We start from the raw sequence: 17,074 nt of genomic DNA on the forward strand, positions 1-17,074 counted from the left end.
CACCTGGACACCCGAGGGATAGACAGACACACATACGCATATCGACTTCCAGCAGTTTGATAGAGTGCCGTGCTGAGGGCCTTCAGGCAATTCCTTTCAAGAAAACAAACTCAGAGACAATGATGTGATTCATACAAACAGATGAAGTCATTGCATTAGACAGGACGACGGGCAGAATCAAATACTGAGCTGAATCCAAAAGTGATTAAAAACCCCAAAACATCCACTCCACACAGCGCTCAGCGGTGCTCCAAAATAGCCGTGTAGTCTGAATTGCACACACATGCACGCACAATAAACACCAGCTTGACCAGACATATGTCGCTGATGTTTGCGTGAGTGAGTAATTGTTTCTACCTGTGGTGTTTCTCAAGTGAGTGTTTGATGAGGGCTGGAGCTCCACGCTTGGCAGCATATGAGAGAGCTAATGGCCGAGAGCTAATGGCCGCCAATTGTGCTTGCGTGGCTTTCTCTGTCGTGCTAATATTTCACAGAGCTGCGGACTGGAGGGGTTTAGATGGGGTTGATATTTCACATCGGACCACATGCTGCTGTTCCGCGCCACAGCAGAGGCCTGAGGTTTCTTTCCATAAGAAAAGGCTACTGTCTCCTGCACTCTATGCGCAGACAGATGTGCACCATTATTTCATATTTCAAGATGCTCGAGTCCTGATGTACCCCTTATATGATCCCCGCAAAGATAAGAGGTGACTTGTTCCCATCAACGGCGCTGATCAGAGGGTATATGTTAATGCTATACGGTCATGGTCGGAAGAACCTGCACATCTGCTCGGCTATGATCTTCAGTAAATGTATCAATGCCACATGAAAGGACACTCGCATACAAGCTGTGCTTCTACCCTGACTGTAGTGACCTACTAACCGTCAGCACGGAGCAGTAGCTGCAGTGCACGGCAGCAGACAGCCTCACCTTGGCTGTGCCCCGTTCTGCACTGATAGATGACACAGGTACGACCCTGCCATGATACAGTCTCACTCCAAATTCTGCACGTATCAAACACACTTAGCAGCTAATGTGATCTGACTGGAAAACAAACAAAAAAAATTAACAGAGCCTCTTCTTTCCCTGCTTAATTCCCTAAGGTCAGCCTGTTCAGCACATTTCTTGAGGCACAATCTGCTGGCCCAGCATTTTTTTTTTTTGCTAGTGGCTATTTTTACCATGTTACACATTTGCATCACAAAAGGAGGCAGGGCCTATAACTTAAAGACAGGGGAGTGGCCTAGATAAAAGCTACACAAATACACTTCAAAGCTGGAGTTGACTGTTCAAAGCTGCAGTCCGCAGGATGTTTGATATTTTGGTTGTATTAGCAGATCTGGCACGGCTTGTGGGGGGGTGTGTGAGGGGTAAGAAGGGGGCCTAAACCCCGCGTTTCTATTTTGGAACCTTTGAAGATGAAGATATGGCATGTGCTCAGCTGTGCGCTCAAGCCAGGGAGCCTTCCTGGATTTCTGTCTGATTCACTACAAAGACCAACAGGATGCACTGACTCACACCTGGATGGCACCGTACACCTGCCTGCAGGAGGGCATATACATCCATACAATGTCTTCAAACACACGCCAGGCACACACACGCTTGCAGGCTTTCCAGTGTTCACCTCTGTCCTTCAAATCCACAGGATTATTTATTATGACACGTGTTGCAGCTGATTGAAGCACATGGTCAAATTGCCATTAGTCATTTGTGCAGCTGCACGATGCAGTGTAATCCACAGGGTCGTCCTCCTGGGACCCTTTCAACCTGAAACCTCTGTACTCCGCTAAAATCTACTATCACTGCTTTTTAAAGGAGACATATTATGCCCATTTTCCACAAATTTAAATAATTCACACTATCTTGAAGACATGTCTGTGATATGCTTTGGTCAAAATACACAGCACTCTTTTCATCTGCTCAAAATAGCACTGTTCAGAATGGCTGGTTTCAGTGCCTGTCCCTTTAAATGCAAATGAGCCACTGCCCTTCTACCGGTACCGGTACTCACAGGTAAGGGTGGTATTATGCAAATTCGAAAACTAATGACATCATTGGATGACAACTGAGGGAACAGCTGGTAAAACCACATGGATTTCAACCTATGGGAGCCTGCAAATTACAGATTTTGGGGGCCAGAAGGCAAGACAAACACCCATATACAGTATATGTTAAAGAACCTCCAGAAAGTGATACTTCCATAATATGTCCCCTTTAAAAGACACTTCATCTGTTGCATGGATATTGTGATTGAGCATGTAAAAAAAGTGTTGTGGTGACTTACGTGGTGGAGTGGTATATGCATTGACAGAACTGAATTCAGGGTAAAGATGATAAGTGACTGTACCCTCCTCAGGAAACATCTCAGTAACCACCTGCAAGGTTAACACAGTATTAGGTACACACACACACACACACACACACACACACACACACACACACACACACACACACACACACACACACACACACATAGATAAACGTACACATGCACACACACACACACTACCTGAGTGTTATTACCTCATTGCTGACATAACTGGGACTTTCTACTCTTCTGCTGTGTCCAGATCGTTTTCCAGTCTGATCAATGGTTGACACTCTGATGATCAGTAAATGATAAATGGTTTACAAATAACATCACATTCATCTGATCAAATGCCAAAGAAAATGCAATTGAGCCTTTCTTAAACTCCACATATCTCCGTGTGGGTTTTGCATCACACTTACATAACAATTTTTAAAACAGGACATTAATTTGTCCTAATCTCACTCCCCATGTCCCTACTACAACCCCCTGCAGGTCCATTAACGCATTAAACCTCCTTATCTGGGTCATCTCGCCTTCTTCACAAAACAGCCCTTCACAGTCCTAAGCCCCCCCACCCATCCCCATTGAGCACACAAACACACACACACACATACACACACAGATGGGACACTAACCCCTTTCTGTCACTAGGATTTAATCAACACTGGAGAAAAAACATACAGAAAACAGGAATAACAACTACATCTAATGGCATCTCAATAGGGAAGAGCTTGGAGCTTCTCGATGTCTCTTTTGCTCACTTCAACTCCGAAATACGCAATCTAACACAATAGCTCTTTAGGAAAGGAATACACAATTTCCCCCATGCTTTGATACAGGATACCGGATAACAGGAGAATAAAATTGGACTAAATCACAAAGAACAGCTACAGTATATTGCATTGCATAATGAAAATAACACCAGATTTCCTTATACAAGCATCATACTGTATGAGAAGCCCCATTTAACACATCATGCACTGGGTAGATAGTGTGTATGTTCGTCTTATCCAGCTCTGTCATATAGAGAGATGCTACACAGCACTCGCATCCACATGACCTCCTTGAAGGGCAACCTTGCCAATGGAGGGGAACATCATCAAGGGTCTTTAATTAATTGACCAGTTCTGCCAGTCAGCCAGCTGACAGTCAGGACCTCCAGTGGCCATCCTCATCAACCATTCAACTAAATGGGGAGCACTCCAAGACATAGGACATACAGCACCTGGTCCATAAATAGAAGCAAATGCAAGCTGGGGCCACATGCTATATTTACTAACATGACAGGCATCTGCTCATGAGTGTATGCATAAATGATGGGAGGCTGTAACTGGGCTGTAAAGCCCAGTATAGCATCCTTGTCTCCCACAGACTTCAGCCTCCTCTGCTGCTCAAAGCTTCCCTTAAAAAGCTTTCCTGATCATTTACAGGGACTGGAAACAGAACAGTTTGACAACACACAGCGCTGACCCATTTAAGGTTTAGATGGCTCTTATTTTTATATAACTATGTTAGTGTTATTTTTAGTTTTACAGTCAAGTCAAATCAGTTTTAATTCATGAAGACCACAAAGTCCCTCCAAGGTACCATACCATCTGCACAACAACCTCTATCCTTTGTCCTTTGACACACACACACACACGCACACGCACACGCACACACACACACATTCATTATTGTAGTTCATGTAAATTAATTCATTATGGTTTAGTTATATAGGGGAATCACTGCAATATTTAAATTAGGTAAAAGTACAGGATTTTCTGTGATAGGTCAAAATGCAATTGATGATTTAACCTTTTTTTAATGTGTTAGTTAACAGCTGGTGACTACAACTATCCAAGTATTGTGGTGCAATTTCACTTCTATGAAATTAAACTGCAGCTTATGACAGATGAATACAAGTCTGCTTTTATCTTGACACTTTAAAGGATCCCCTGCCATTACATCTCTCATTTGCTAGGCCAATCTCGACATCACAGAAAACAGATGGCATCAGAGTGATAGCTGTGTCACAAACAAACAAAAACAAACCAGCTGCCCTCTTCTCCAGCTCTCGGAGCTCATAGCGACAGCAGGGAGTGGGATGTAGGGCAGAGCAGTGACGATACAGACAATGACAGTAGGTAGAAAACACTGTGTTGCCAACCTGGAAGCCAGTAGGCCTGAGGAAGAGGAAGGAGCAGGCTCTGTTTCTCTACGTGTAGTGTGCCTCCTCTGGGCCTGAGTGGAACAGCAGCAAGATCTCATTGTTCTGTCATCTACTCATAATGCATTTCTCAATTTTAAATTCAAAAAAGAAAAAACACATGACTCATAATATCTCTCTTGCATTTAAACTTTCAAAAGGTTGAATGAAACATATCTTACCTTTGTTTTAGTGTATAACTTCCAATTAGCTGCACAGAGCTTTGTGTGTTTCTTACAGTAGGCAATCCAGCTTTGCTCATCAAAACCATAGTTAAAGTAATCTGAGATGTCAGCACCTAAAATGCAGCATTGTCCATGAGCAATGAGCAAATACATTGAGAGAAAACAAAGGAATCACCAACATGTACACACTGCTGCTTACCAGCTCTCCTCCATGGCTTTCCCTCTACAGACTCAGCACTGTCATTCACCTCTTGGTTTCCTGGGATATTGTCCAATGTGTCCATCTCTGCTTCATTTGTGGTATAGACTGTTAAATATTTGACAGGAGTTCATCTTCATTGGGCGAAATTACATATTCATTTTTAATAAAGCCACATGACATTTTGACATCATAGAAAAAAAGGCACTATTAAACTGAACTGACAATAATGAAAACAATGCTCTCAGTGATGAGGTCAATTAATGATGAGGTTCTAGGAATGAGTAAAAGTTAACTTCTTAAGGTCAGATAATCTCAGACTGTCTTGTGGAGGATCTATATTTAAAATAGAGTGTATTTTGTGGGGGGCGGAACAGTGATGCAATGGTTAGCCCCGTCACCTCAGGTTCCCCCTTTGCTTGCCATTCTGGCTGCTCTTGCACCGTATCCCAATAAGAATAAGCACTAGAGCTAATGGATGGATGGATGGATGTGGTGTGTGAGGGAGTTAAATTTATGTTCCTTTTAGCTTTCTTCTTCAGCAACAGAAAAAAAGAACAAACTGTGCATTTTTTGGAGGATGAATACTCATCTGTCCTTTTCTTTAAAGAACCACTTAAGAAGTATTAGGCTTCTTTGTGCTTGTGTTGCATTATTTGTCATCTTGCCTTCTGGGTCATTTTTGCAAAGCACATAAACTTACCAAATCCATGTGTCCTCCTTTCTGTATCCGTATTCCCATGCACAAGTGTATGCTCGGAGCTGTAAGAAGGCAAGAGGCCCAATACATTATTAACACAGGTATCTCCATCATCACGATAATGATTTGTTCACTGAGAAACGCTACAGTCTGGCTTTTGACTATACTGATAATATCTCATTTCAAACGGCACCTCAGCATAAAGGAGTAATGTGTCACAAAATAAAACAATGAAGATATCTCAAAGCTACATTTTGACAGAAGTAGGTTCCTGACAAATAATACTCATTCATATTATGCCCAACAGGCAAACAAACACAATAAAAGGCTGTAAAGATTCAAGATTATTTTGTCAGAAGATGGATAGTGAACGCTGCTATCTGCACAGTTTTGCACACAAAAAATATTGCATTCATCAGCACTGCCATTGTCGCTGTCTTCATCATCTTTGGCAGATTTCAAGTTGCCTTATCAAGCAAAAGGAACACTTTAACATAATAATAATAATATCCACTCGCATGTACTGTAACACAATTTCCACAATTGGCAGATATTTCAATGACAGTAGTTATTTTAGACGAGTGCTTCACTTAGACCACTCTTATGAAGAACTGTCACAGGCTGAGTGCCACTTCTCAATTTCATTGCTATTTACAGAACAGCTAAGGCAAATACTACAACAAAGGGCCTGGGAAAAGTGCATGTGTTCATATAGTAATGACTTGTGTTATGTTGGAAATGTCTGATAGTGACTGAAATCAACTTGACACAATTATCAACAACTATTCAACTTTATTTTGCCTCTATGGTGGGTGTTCGTCACCATCAGACATCAGGGCCTTACATCAACCAAACACAGAGACACTTGACTGCCATATTTTCACTTCCACATTCACTTTAGTTGCAAAAAAAGAGACTTAACTCACAAAAAAACAACAAGACTATTGTTGAAGCTTTGGTGTGTGTTACAGAAAGTCACTGTAATTGGCATGCTATGCTACATTTACTCTGAGGCACAGAGTCTGGAGAGAATGCAGATCACAGATATCATCAGTGCTCCAGTTGTGTGATTGCTTACATTCACAATTCCCTGATCACAAATAAACACTGCTTGCCTGGCAGCAGATTTAATGAGCATCGAATACTTCTTAATGTTCCGGATGACTGGCTGCACATTTGGAGCCGCACACAGGGTGCTGTCACATTGTGTATCTCTAATGATCGCTGTCATTATTGTACTATGAAACGTGTACTATATTTGAATGCTTCATTACTGCAATGCAGTCGGTTCTGACTGGAAATGAGCATGTCACCTCAGTAAATTCTCATTTTGTTCACTGCTGACTGTCATTAGTGACCTGTCAAACTCAACTTATTTTGAACTTTCTGATACATAGCACATAAAACCAAAACAGGCATTAACTTGGTTTTATAAAACCACTGCAATAACAGTCACATATGGTCAACCACATCACATTTTTGTCTCAAGAGGGGAAATAAGGGTTATACCCATAATTAGGCCCATAGCATTATGGTATTCATATTAAAAGTCAAATGCGTGAGGCTTTTGTAAGGCACATTAGATGTCTGGAATCTGAGTATTGTATGTTTCCTCTCTCCTGCCTGTCTGTGGTGAGTATGTCATAAATCACTCATAGAAACTCACACAAAGTCATAGGAAACATTTACATTTGCTTCATTGGAATATTTAACTTTGCCACCTGTGGCTCTACACTCAACTCACTACAGCTGTCAGTTTATTAAACAAATACAGTTAAAGCAGAAGTAAGCGATCCAGTCGTTTTGGCTAACTTTCTGTCAGCCGATGGAGTTAGCAGTCCCCGCCCTCGTCCCTACGTCACCACATTCACGCGCATCCTTTGGCTGCACACACAGAGAGGACCGCCCCTTTATGCCGTTCTCTCTCCTCATTGGATAAAGGTTGTAGGATACAAGGAAAGTTTTCTCCTCGGCTTACAGCAGAGCAGAGTGACTGACAGACCCGTGTTTCAGACCAAACACTCTATGATTGCTGTCGGAAGATATAACTATTTAAGACTTATATTAACACAAATATTCCGCTTACTTCTGCTTTAAATATGACAGTTCTGCTATTGCTCTTCATGACAGACGGTTGTTAGCTGGTTACTATACCTTCAGTAAATATTCAATTTCACTAATAGTGAGAAGAAGAAGGCAATGCCCTCCCATTTTTGACAAAATAAAGTGCTTGTTACACCTCGATGGACAGAAATCTCATAAAAAATATATTCCACACAAATTTATTATTATGCTCTATGCTCTGTTCTCGCTATTTAAGTTACTACACAAAGCTGAATTGGTAAAACTGAATTAAAATCAGCTCAAATGACCAGGAAAAACTATAATGCTTAGGCTATTTTCTCCCCATGAATTTAAATTACCTATGTGTTTATCATTTTGACTCTTTGTATACCAAAATACACAAGATTTTCTAAAAAGAAAAAAAAAGAAAATCGATGGGAATGTTTTACTTAGGTTCAAAAGAGATTTATTTTCACAATTCATTTTCCTCCTGCCTGTTTAAGGGTTAAAATACTGCTGACTGTATCAGCCTATCTGCTGTCAGCTATGATGTCGAAAATGAAGGGAACAAACATTATCATACAGCGGTTAGTCTGTTAAAATTAACACTGATTTTTTTTTTCTTGTGTTCTGAATAATGTTGAAAGTCTGAATTCAATTCAAAATTGAAAAAAATAATTAAAAACAAACCAGGACTCAAATAAATCGTTGTCAAATATCTTATATGTAAGTAACATCAAATGTCACTGGATTAACCAACTGCAATTTGCTTAACCACTTTTATCAAATATGTTCTAATATTACAAGTGAATGGATACTCACATGTTTTCAAGAACTGGCTCTCCCTTCAACTCATTCATCTCTGTTTAATAATAAAAGCAGGGGACTGTGGGGACTAGGTTATTATTTGTTTAAGAACAAACTACCTACATGTACTCTCTCCAGCACTTTTAGCGGTTGGTCTCCCGGTCTCACAGGCTGCTTATTGCCATAGCAACAACTTGACGCTTCGGGTGACGTATTCACGGCGCGACGCGCGTCTGCCACGTCACCTTTAAGAGACTCGTGTCGTGTGTTTGTTTTGTTTGAGCTGTTACTTTGACAGTTAGCTGATCATTTTCAATGCGTCTTTGAATTCCTTCTGCATTTAGCTGACGGCTGTAGCTGCTAAAATGTTGTCGATGGAGGACTTCACGCACTTCCCGCTCCAGATGTGGGAAAGGGTGCTGTCGAAGGTGAAGAAAGCGGTGGTGTTTATGGATGACAGGTGTGCGGAGGTCCTCCACTGGAGCGGAGGAGCCGCCGCTCTGCTGGAAGCGGGAGCCAGGAACCTGAAGCAGTTCTCCAGCTTCGAGGCGTGCGGTGCCAACGAGCCCAAAGCCGTGTTTGTGGTGAGCACTCTGCTGAAGGGGAGGACGGTGGACATCATTAAAGACATCATAGCCCTCAGTCACTTCCAGTACTGTGTTGTCATCACCACCGTCTCCCACTCTGTGCACCTACTCGCCAATAACGTCACCGCAGAAATGGATGGGACCCCTGTGTTCGAGCAGTTCGAGGAGAAGCTGTGCGAGTGGATGGGAAACATGAACTACACGTCCGAGGTCATGCACGTGCCGGTGGTCTTCGCCCCCGTGTCGCAGCAGTTGCACGTCACGCCCACTTTTGCCCACCTGTTCCCCCTGCTCGCCCCTGACCTGGAGGCGCTGAACGCCAAGCGACCTGAGAAGAAGAGGTTTGGAAACCTGGCGGATGTGGATGTGCACGCGCTCCCCTCTGAGCTGCAAATCGAGATCAGATCCCTGACTTCAGCATTGAATGCCATGTTTGAAGCTACAAGTACCCGGGAAGAGAGCTTTGCTGTGGGTCCCATGAGCCGCATCATAGCAGGAGAACTGGCCAATCACCCTCAAGCAAAAAATCGGAGGAAAACAGCCCCTAATAAAGCATCCATCATCTTTGTGGACAGGACAATGGATCTTACAGGTGAAATCTCCCTAGTCTTTGAACTATATTGTGTCACACACACCATTATATGTGCTTGTGAACATGTCATATACATAGGGGCGTTTCTAGACACTCTGGTGGACCCAGGCCCCCCCACCACCACCCCACCCAGCCACAAAGATTAACCGTTAATTAAAGCAGAAGTAAGCGATCCGGTGGTTTTGGCTAACTTCCTGTCAGCAGATGGAGTTAGCAGTCCCCGCCCTCGTCCCTACGTCACCACATTCACGCGCATCCCTTGGCTGCACACACAGAGAGGACCGCCGCTTTATGCCGTTCTCTCTCCTCATTGGATAAAGGTTGTAGGATACAAGGAAAGTTTTCTCCTGGGCTTACAGCAGAGCAGAGTGACTGACAGACCCGTGTTTCAGACCAAACACTCTATAGAAGTGATTGCTGTCGGAAGATATAACTATTTAAGACTTATACACAAACATTCAGCTTACTTCTGCTTTAATCCAAAACCATTGATGACTCAAAACATAATAATTTTATTTTTAACAAAAATAATATCTGCTCTTACATAATGTAAATAACATATATTTGTAAATACACGCATTTGGCACCAGCCCCTCCTACTAGCAAGCTGGCAGGTACTGGGCCCCATTAGGGAGATTGTTGTGGTGTCAAAGCGGGTTTCAAGTTTTGTCATTGATATGGATTTTGATATTGATATGTCAGCTATCTCTAGGGTCCCCCTTCCAGCTGCCTGTTGCAACGCCTCTGCATATACAAACCCTGCCTGTATTTATATTAATCATAGCCAAAAATAGCATTCTCAGATCACTATGTATTACACAAATGAACATTTTGCAGATACACCGATCAGACACAACATTATAACCACCTGCCTAATATTGTGTTGGTCCCTTTTGCTGCAAAATACACAACAAACTGCACTGCACTGTGTATTCTGACAGCTTTCTATCAGAACCAGCATGAACCTCTTCAGCAGTTTGAGCAACAGTAGCTGGTCTGTTGGATGGGACCAAACGGGCCATGCAGCCTTCTCTCCCCACGTGTCTCAATGACCGGGAACATCCCACAAGAGCTGCTGCTTTTCACATGAGAGAGACCCAGTCGTCCTTGTCAAACTGGATCAAATCCTTAGACTTCTCCATTTTTCCTGCTTTTAACACTTTGTGGACGACATGTTCACTTGCTGCGTAATATATCTCACCCACTAACATGTGCCAAGATGAAGTGTTATTCAGTGTAATTCACTTGTCAGTTGTCATGATTTTATGCCTGATCGGTGTATTTCGGTGTATCAGTTATCACACTCTGGAAAGGTAAGAGGTGTTTAAATTCTAATCTCCATGTCTTCATTTCCAGGAGCTGTTGGTCACCATGGTGACAACCTGGCAGAGAAGATTCTGACCGTGCTCAAACCGTTACCTGGTCACGTGACAGACGTACAGGTGGATATGCTGGAGCTCACCAGTCTGCAGCGCACCGCTCACTCCCAGAACACGCTGGCCCCCGGCTGTCTCGCACAAAACCAGTGAGTACATCTCAGAATTCATTCATAGCCACTATTAGTACCATTATTATAGAAACAGAAACTTCTGCAGGACAAAGATCACTGTAAACCGTCAGTGGATCTCTATGACTCCACTAAAAGTTACAGGTGCATTATTTTAATAGTGCATGTTTTTTTGACTTAGAATCCCAATATGACATCAGATATATGATCAAGGTGCAAACATTAAGGTGGAGCAGTTTGTTTTCCAGACGTACGCCCCTATAGATGGCCTATCTTAATCTTGAGCTATGGTGGTGTTATAATTAGACACACTGATTAGTGATTTTAATGTCAAGTGGAGCACATTTGCATGCAATTTCTTCTCTCTACCCCAGTGATAATTACTTCATGATTACATACAGTTTTTTTGAAGCATTCAGTGATAAGTTCATATGAACGTTTTCCTCTGGGAGAAAACTTTCCTATTTGAGTGTTTGTGCAGGAAACTACAGTAGAGATAGAGGGAAATACCCAACCAGCTCATTCAGCGTTAATTAAAGGTGATCGTTTCTGCCATGGAGACGTCCTGCTGTTTTTATGTGTAGTGGACTATGTCTGTACATAGCTGCAGACAGCAGTCACTTTCTTATTATGAAGTCATATTCCCGGTATTCACAAAGAGTCATTTGCCTGTCAAAATAATTTCATAGTACATAAATATGCACTGGCTTCCTCTCAGAATCCCAGTGCAGGCAGCTCAGGTTGACTGCAGAGTCTAAACTGCATGTAAAAAAGAAATCTAACACTGGATTCACAACTTTGTGAATCCAGTGTTAGATTTCTTTTGTTAAATCTGAGTCCATTTCATTTACTTATCAAATAGTTTTAGGTGGTTTGTTTGGTAAAGAGTGAATTAAAGTTACCACCCCAGGCGGCTGGACTTATGTTTTTTTTTTTTTTTTCAAATTGCACAACTGATAAGCACCCACCCCCTCCGTCCAATCAGGAATCACCAAAACTGTTAAACAGACCGTTGCTAGGGACGCCGCTCTGATCGGAGTAACACAGAGCAGAGCAACTATGCAGGAGATTACTGTCATTAAACAGCTTGGGACTGATTGTGATGTTAGATAAATGAGAGAGTGGAGGCTCTCTGCCGTCCACACTGCTGCTGAAAACCAAACCTGCCATCAGAGCCTCAGACCCGGTATCACAGTCCTCCACACAAACGTGTCACATAAACGTAGATGGCGGTTATATGATTTGGCAGTTTGACTGACAGACCAAACAAACCAAAATTGTCTGAGACTAATTGGTCGGCCAAATTTTGACCCCTGCTCCTTACAGATGACCAAATTTCGTCATTAATATGTCAAATCACTTATGTCATTGATTACTATCTAACACTTACCAGATATACTCAGATTTTTATAATTTTGCCAAAATTTTGCCAAAAATTAGCTGCTTGGGATAGTATCTTTAAACTGACACAGAGGAGTTATTTTTTGGTTATAAAAGAGTCTCATATTATTGTAATGTGGATGATAGTGCGTTACCCACACTTGTTAATGGATCCATTTTCGATAAATATATAGTTTTGTCTTTATAGTTATTTTGATATTATTATTTAGTGGTCGACTCGCCCAGCATTTCCTAGTTTGGGTTTCCCGGATGCTGCCCACCGGATCGCTGGTTGGCATTGTTGATGGATGGAACTACGACAGTATCTGATCGTCTTCCAACCTCCGACTTTCGTTCTTGATCAATGTAAACATTCTTGGCGAATGTTTTCACTTTCGTCCGTCTTACGCCGGTCCAAGAATTTCACCGTGCGCACAGAGGCTCATGGGAAATGTAGTCTGAAAACACTTTGCATTCCGAAACTCCTCGTAGTCCCTTTAAGTGTTGTCAACCATGAGCCATACTGCTCCTCCTTGTCAGGGCACAGGGTGGCTGCAGCCAGTCCCAGCTGACACTTTGCAAGGAGAAATGTGGAGAGTGAGTCCAGGGCTGACACGTAGAAACAAACAAACACTGCTACCACAACTTAGAGTGACCAATCAACCAGTGTGGACTAGGGGTGGGAGAAAAAAATCGATTCACATAAATATCGCAATATCTTTTTTGACGAATTTTTTTTTTTTTAATTTAATTTAATTTAATTTTTTTTTTTTTTTTTTTTTTTTTGAAATATTGTGCATTTGTTAGCCTTTTTTACATACGGATAGTACAGGTTTTGAAAAGGGTTTAAGTTCACTTTATAATGGAGTACGTTAATTTATAGGCTCCTACAGTGTTTGTGTGCAGATAAATGCAAAGCATATCGTCCCAGCCCTAGTGTGGACGTGGTGGACGTGAACGAAACTAACACAGGTACAGAGAGAACTTGCAAACAACAAACCTGAAAGGCCCCAGCAGGTTCAAACGAAAAACTTTCTTGCAGAGATGCGACAGTGTGAACCACTGTGCCACTGCTCCACCTGATTGTTCTACCCAATATGTTTTGTTTTTGTTTCCCTCTGTGTCAAAACTAAAGTAGAGATCAACAGATCACATACACATTTTTACCCACCCGTTGTTCACAATATACATTTTTTTCAAATACATTTCCACCTGACCAAACATACCATTGCACATACACACACTCTCACCAAGCAGCCGCCCCCCACTGAGTGGGTTGAGTGGCACATGACCAGCGTTATGTGCCAGTGCTTCAGTGAAGCCTGCCTCCAGTCTTGGCCGTACAGATGCACGTGTCGGGCGCCTGCGGTGGGGCTGTTGTACATGGCAGGGATTAACCCTCCTACATCATGTGTTCCACACCCGCTTTGCCCCTTCATGTGGTTTTGCAGGAGGAAAAGACTTTGACTGAGAAGAAGAGTTTTGTGGCCGGAGCTGTCATGCAGTATGTCTGACTCCTCTGAGTTCATGAACGGGCTCAACACAGACGCCGAACGCAGGCGGCGAGCGTTCTCTCCCAGCTAGGTGGGAGGTTCTGTTGTAATGGAACCAGGCTTAGCTCTCTCTGCTCAGTGCTGTTTAGACAGTGTGCGCCGTAGCAGATAATGTGAGCACAGCAGGGGCAGGTTGCACCGACCCCTCGGACGCAGCTAAGGCTCAAGCATGGGGCGCATCAAGCAGACACCTATCATACACCCACTAATGCACATACCTCCACTCACTGCAGTTTGTTCTGAACATCTCGCTAACACAAACACAGCTGAGTTGTGTCTGTACATGGATGAAATGTTCAACACTGCACGCCCACTTCCGTAGCAAGAAGCTCTTCTCACTCACTGTTTTTCTTTAGGAAAGAGTGTATGATGATGGGTAAAAGGCTGGGGGGGTGAGGGTGGGGGGGGGGGGGGGTCAGTGTCTGTGCTGAGGGTTTTGGTCCCAGCACCAAATCTGACCAGAATCTCAGCCTAGAGATAGAGATAGAGATAGAGACACACAGAGACAGAGATAGAGATAAATAGATATTGTAATGACAGTCATGCCAATAAAGCTTGTGAAATTGAAATTGAAATTGAATTGATAAGCTCCTCTGGCAGCCAAATACTGTATGTAACTGCTTGCCACAACCTGAGGGACTCTTTAACATCTTAACTTGCACCATTATTTATTTGTATTGAATTCTATTGTAATGTAGTTTATATGGAATATTGTTTATTTGTTATTGAATATTGAAATATGTAATACTGTATATATATTTGTTATATTGAAATGTCTTTGTAAATAGTTAGTACAATGCTTTGGCAACAACACATTTCTGTTCATGCCAATAAAGCTAATTGAATTGAATTGAATTGATAAACATACTGTAGAAAAGAGTGATACAAACAGAGAGAGACACAAATAGAGAGAGAGAAAAACAGTGAGAGAGAGATAGAAAGATAGATAGAACAGAGAGAGATAGAGATAAAGATGGAAAAGAGATGGATAGAGAATAGAGAGAGAAAACAGAGATAGAGAAAGAGACGCCCAGATACAGAGATAGAGATAAACATACTGTAGAAAAGAGATAGTGATAGAAACAGATAGAGACACAAATATAAATAGAGACAGAGATAGAGAGAAAGATAGAAAAGAGAGAGAAAACAGAGAGAGAGAGAGAGAGAGAGAGAGAGAGAGAGAGATAGAGATAAAGATGGAAAAGAGATAGAGACAGACAGAGAGAGAGAGATAGGAATGAGAGAGAAAACAGAGAGAGAGAAAGAGACACACAGATACAGAGATAAATATACTGTAGAAAAGAGATAGTGATAGAAACAGATAGACACAAATATGAATAGGGAGAAAGATAGAAAAGAGAGAGAAAACAGAGAGATAGAGACAGAAAAAAGATAGAAATAGAGACATACTTTATTAATTCATATGTCTAGCAGCTCATTAGTATTAATAATGACAACACTTCATAATAAAAAGTAATAATCGAGTCCATTCATGAACTACTTCTTTTGAGATATTGCACCACAGCTTATCCTGGAAGATTTAGGTGACTGGTTCAAGTGTGTTATTGAAAAGTTCTCGCAGGTGTTTGGACACAAGCGGCGAGAAGAGGCAAGTGTAATAAGTAAAGGCGCTGGGTGCTGTGTCTGAACGGAGCACACGTCTAATCGCAGCCAGCAGGATCAGCAGGAGTGTTATTGCCTGCTCTATCTCCGAGCAGATGGCCCAGTTGAGCCTTATCACAGATGTTTAGGAGATTGAAGTGCTGCCGAGGCACAGGAAGAAATAAGCCCAGAGTTCCCACTTTATTTTACTGCCCTCGACAGTTGCACATCTCAGTTTTTGTCCAGCGCTAAGACGAAGCTGTGTATATGCATGGAGATGTCATTTTTTTAAAGGGATAGTAGCATTTTTTTTTAAAGTGGGGTTGTATGATCTACAAATAGCCCCTACGTACTTTAATTGCAGTAGAAGACTCTCTGCACTCCTCCCGTTAGCAACGCCAGCCCATAGCCCTGCCCAGAGATTTACAACATACAGTGTTGTGAACCGACCCAAAGAAACGGCCTATTTTCACGGCCTAAAAGAGGTTTTACCTGAAAAAAAAATACACAGTTCCATTGTTCGCTATAATATAATTTTTTCCGGCCCTGTATGTTGTAAATCTCTGGGCAGGGCTATGGGCTGGCGTTGCTAACGGGAGGAGTGCAGAGAGTCTTCTACTGCAATTAAAGTACTTAGGGGCTATTTGTAGATCATACAACCCCACTTTAAAAAAAATGCTACTATCCCTTTAATGCATCAACCCCCCCCTGCCCTGCCTCTACAAAATATACAAAAGCACATGTTTCTCTCCTCAGGACTGTTTCCCCTGCATGATGTGAGCTGTGCAAAACACTAGAAACTGTTAGCACTGTGTGGTTAGATTGTCTATATAATAAGTCCCCTCCTACTGGATGTTTATACACCTATGATTTGTTGAGCTATTTTTAGGCCAAACCCACAGCGTGTTTTGATTTGGTTTTGTTGTGTAGACCGGCCCGAGCCTTTAAATATTAGGTGCGGACCTAATTTGGACCATTTTTTGTACAATATTTCCTTCACTAATTCCAGGATATTTTTGGAGATTACCGTGTCTTAAACATTCTGTGGGTGGTTGTTGATTCTAGCTCTCCCGGCAAGACCCCACACTTACTTTGCAATTATTGTCGTATTGTCTTTCATAACCCGGTGTGAATTTTCCTTATCCTACAACCTGACTTTCACTTTGTGGTTTCAGTAATCATACCAGAGAGAAAGTGTACAGTACTTAGTGTCACACACACACACACACACTCACACACACATGCACACTTTGCCTGTGCAGGTTTCTGGTTACTCCACTCTTATACTATGCATTCCTTCTCCAGCCATTTAATGGTACCAGGATGCACCATTTGCTGTATATAGAAGGATGTTGAGTGAAAGTGGCAGTGGAAGTGTTGTTTTGTGCGCCCATGTGT

At 42.2% G+C, this 17,074-nt stretch overlaps 1 protein-coding gene across 1 annotated transcript in view; it reads left to right on the top strand.

Annotated features, from left to right (window-relative positions):
• Positions 1 to 8,713: 8,713 nt before the first annotated feature.
• The window catches only part of scfd2 (sec1 family domain containing 2), a 128,027-nt gene continuing 119,666 nt past the window's right edge, over positions 8,714 to 17,074 (top strand). The window contains exons 1-2 of the mRNA XM_083970636.1: positions 8,714 to 9,634; positions 10,991 to 11,159. Of these exons, the coding sequence (XP_083826762.1) occupies positions 8,821 to 9,634; positions 10,991 to 11,159 (983 nt within the window). The 5' untranslated portion in view covers positions 8,714 to 8,820. The remainder of the gene's footprint in view (positions 9,635 to 10,990; positions 11,160 to 17,074) is intronic.

This window comes from Trachurus trachurus, assembly GCF_905171665.1.
Source record: "Trachurus trachurus genome assembly, chromosome: 4".
In the NCBI taxonomy this organism is placed as follows: Eukaryota; Metazoa; Chordata; class Actinopteri; order Carangiformes; family Carangidae; genus Trachurus; species Trachurus trachurus.